Source organism: Pterocles gutturalis, unplaced genomic scaffold, assembly GCF_000699245.1.
Source record: "Pterocles gutturalis isolate BGI_N339 unplaced genomic scaffold, ASM69924v1 scaffold33906, whole genome shotgun sequence".
Taxonomy (NCBI): domain Eukaryota; kingdom Metazoa; phylum Chordata; class Aves; order Pterocliformes; family Pteroclidae; genus Pterocles; species Pterocles gutturalis.
The window spans coordinates 10,366-13,942 of NW_010101792.1; the positions used below are offsets into that span (position 1 = coordinate 10,366).

The 3,577-nt window shown below is 51.5% G+C and overlaps 1 protein-coding gene across 1 annotated transcript in view; it reads right to left on the minus strand.

Annotated features, from left to right (window-relative positions):
- The window catches only part of DBF4B (DBF4 zinc finger B), a gene marked incomplete at both ends in the record, with an annotated part of 9,118 nt that extends 5,907 nt beyond the window's left edge, over positions 1–3,211 (minus strand). Inside the window, 3 exons of the mRNA XM_010084536.1 lie at positions 542–611; positions 1,224–1,274; positions 3,020–3,211. Coding sequence (XP_010082838.1) covers positions 542–611; positions 1,224–1,274; positions 3,020–3,211 — 313 coding nt within the window. The remainder of the gene's footprint in view (positions 1–541; positions 612–1,223; positions 1,275–3,019) is intronic.
- Between the last annotated feature and the right edge of the window lie 366 nt (positions 3,212–3,577).

Here is a 3,577-nt window from a genome sequence, read left to right on the forward strand (position 1 = left end):
CACCCAGACAAGCTCAGCCACGGCTGTATGTCACTGTCAGCGGACACTCAGGAACCTTTTACTCCAGATCTATTATTAGAAGCAGAGTTCCACCATCTGTCTTCCCCATCACCCCCTCCCCATTCATCACGGAGACAGGAAGCGCCTTCCAGCACAGCTCCTCCAACATCAGCACTTCCTCATTAACACCGACCAAACCCTGCCATTAGTACCATCTGTACTTCCAGGTCAATTAGGAAAAATGGTCTTTTTGGAACAAATTAATGCACTGACCAAGCTATTAACAACTCCTAATACTACAGCCTCAGTATATTAAACCATATGTGGTGTTTGCTATTGCAAATGCGACAGCAGCATGTTCTACACATACCAGGAAATCTGGTTTTTGAAGGGCAGACCCAGCCAGTCACGGCCAGGACCGCACGCAGGTATCGCTTGCAATTTCTTCCTTTTGTACCACACTCGCTGCATCGCTTCTGCTCCACTTGTCTCAAAAATCACTGATTACCAGCAGCTAATTTCAGCCTACAGAGAAGGATACCATCCACGTGCAGGATCTGGACTCCCCACAGGCGGGCGTTGGCGAGGATGCTGCTGCCACCGCAGGTGTCCTGTACGAACAGAGAGGTTTGGCAGGTGCAGCTCCGAGTTGGCTGTGCAAGCACACGCGGCTCTCAATCTAGTTTAGAGATTTTCCTGCTGGCCTGCTGTTATTAAAACCAGGGCACAGCAGAAAAGGTCCGAACTTATGCTTTATCTACCCCAAATTAACAGCAGCATCTAGGTCAAATTTTTAATCCCTGCTATAGCATGAGCTTTGAAGCAGACACCGAGATTCTTTTGGCCACTTGTGATGTCAGTGAAAGGACTCCAGGGGAGCCTTGTGCCCCAGCTATGCTGCTTTAGTTCTATCTAGGCTAAAAATTCATCTAACAACCAGTCTTGTGTTAAAAATTCTTTTGTGTTGAGCACCCAGATCACTGGGCCAGGCCTTAGAAGTACTGAACGTGGACAGACAGAGTGACTCCGTGAAGAACAGCGCCCAGGAGCGTTGCACGATATCCTGCAGAGCCACAAGCACCTGCTTCAGACCTTTACCAGCCCCAGAATCTGCTCCTTCAGCAGGCAGGGGCTCTGGAGAAGCGGCTGGCACTGGTTTTGCACTGCTCAGCAGTATTTTGAACATACTCAGCTAGAGAAAAGCCCGTCCACACACTGCTCACCTGATTCTTCATGGCCTTCTGCAACAGTTCCTTCCCTCTGCTGATCAGGGCCTGCGGAGAAAGAAGCCAAGTACGACGTTAGAGCAAAGAGCTACCAGGCAGCGGCACGCTGAGGACAGCACGGCTGTCCAGCAAGAATGATTTCTAGAGGTACCCACTCTCCGCTTGGGAGAAGAGTCTGGCCAAGATTTCATCTCAGAGAAAGCAGGAGCGAGCATTTCCAGGGAATGGGAACTGCAGAGGCACCCATTAGTGCACCAAGCAGCTGCTCAGCCAAGGCTTGGCTTTCATCGAACCCCAGTGAGTGCTTGTGAGCCAGCCAAACGGAAGCAGCAACTCAGCTTGGAAACTCTGCCTGCCACGTCCCGACAGGCTGGCGGGGCAGGAGCGCCCTTGCTGGGAACCCAGCCTCATTTGTGAGCCAATGATTTCAGCAAATAGGTTAAGCTCTTTGCAAGACAAATGGATAGTGCTGGGAGCAAGGACAGCGGAACAAACATGGTGAAACGCCCGACATCAGCCCAGGTTTCCCACTCGTGTAGTTTTACACAGCCACCACTCACTCACCCTGCCCCTGCCTATGTATGGGGAGAGAATTAAACGGGTGAAGGGAAAGTGAAGGGAAAAGATGCTCATAGGGTGAGATAAGAACAATTCAATAACTAAACTGCAATAATATTTTAAATCATAATAATGATGATAACAACAGTGATATATACAAATACACAAACAAGTGACACACGGTGACACTGCTCACCACCCCACGGCCAAGGCTCAGCCTGTTCCCAGCCAACGATCCCAGAGCAGGGAGAGTCCTGAAACTGCAATCTCGGAACGGAGATAAGAGCTCGAGTGTCCGAGAGACTGAAATGACCCTGAGAGAGGGGAGGGAGACACCCTGGAGCAAGAGAGAAAACTCCCAGCCAGAGCCTCACCTATCCCCTGGCCATGCCGGGCATGGGATGGAACAGACCATCGGCCAGTTTGGGTCTCAGCCCTAAACCCGAGGTTGAATCCTGGGCTGGTCACTGGGGCTGTGCTCCCTCCCAGCTCCTCCTGCCCCTGCAGACACGGGCACAGCAGAGAAGCTGGAAAGTCCTTGACTGTCCTGGCAGCAGCTCTGCCCATCAGTGTGTGATCAGCTTCTCCTCAGCACAAACCCAACCAGCCTCTCCCTGGCTGCTGGGAAGAGGGGTCACTCTGCCCCAGCCCAAACCAGGTTGTAGGCTCTCCCTGCACTCACAGCTTCCAGCACACACCAGTGTTCAACACAGGACACTGGAGCTTTGCCCACAAGCACCACTGACCTGAAAGCCCGGCTGCATCAGGGTGAGCAGGACCTAGAGACACCCCTCCTTGCAAGCTGCTCGTGTAGATCTCCTCCCATGTTACAGCGGCGTTGCCCTACCTGTGTCCGTGAGCACACACCCACACCCTGCAATGGTTTTATCTTGTTTACATTTCTCTGGCTTTTCTAGACACACCTCTGCATCGGGACAACCACCTGTCCTGCTGGGAAGCCAGCCAAGTCCTGAATTTCCTCTGCCTTTCCAGCAGATATCTTCGTTTACTAGCTCAAAGCTATAACACACACATTCAAGCGGACAACGATGTGGAGATATAAGGAAGAGCAGCAGAAATATAAACAGCCAGACCAGGGGAAAAAAAAAAACAAACCACACTATGTGTTTGCTCAGACCAGGAACAACTTCGCCCTCCAACTCTGGTCTCAGGTTCTACTCTGCAGATCTCTCGGGCCAAACCTTTGAGGTGGCCGAAACCTTTCGAGCTCTTACAGTGTCTGGTGGCTTCTGGTGAGGTCTCGGACGGTTCCTTTTGGAGGTAGAAGGTGTTGGGCTTGCGGCTTTTGCTTCCTCTGATGATACGCTGCTCCATTTCTCAGTACGAGTCCTGGCTTTGTCCCATTTGGCCTCTTTGCTGCTGGAAACCACGCAGCTGATTTCTTTGCTTAGGAAGCTTTCAGTCACCTGCAGCGAGAGACAGAACAGAGCAGCTCTGACACCGTTCAACTCTGAGGCCAAAGAGTCCTGCTAAACACGACCTACTGCCTTGAGCTTAACCCCGCACACAGGTAAGAGGCTCTGTTCTCAGAACATTTCAGTGAAATAAGCAGAAAGTGAACAGTGGGGGCACGCAGCTCCACACAGAACAGGACAGCAGGGAGCTAAAAAGTGGAAACACACACACACCCCTCTGCACAGACGCTAGAGGTCTGAGGAAAAGGTAGAAAACCCAAATTTGGGATCCTAACAGGAGGTTTATCGGGAACTCAGCAGAAGGCAGCCACCAGTGCTAACCCGCATGTTAAGTTGGGTACTGACCTGTTGGAGAGT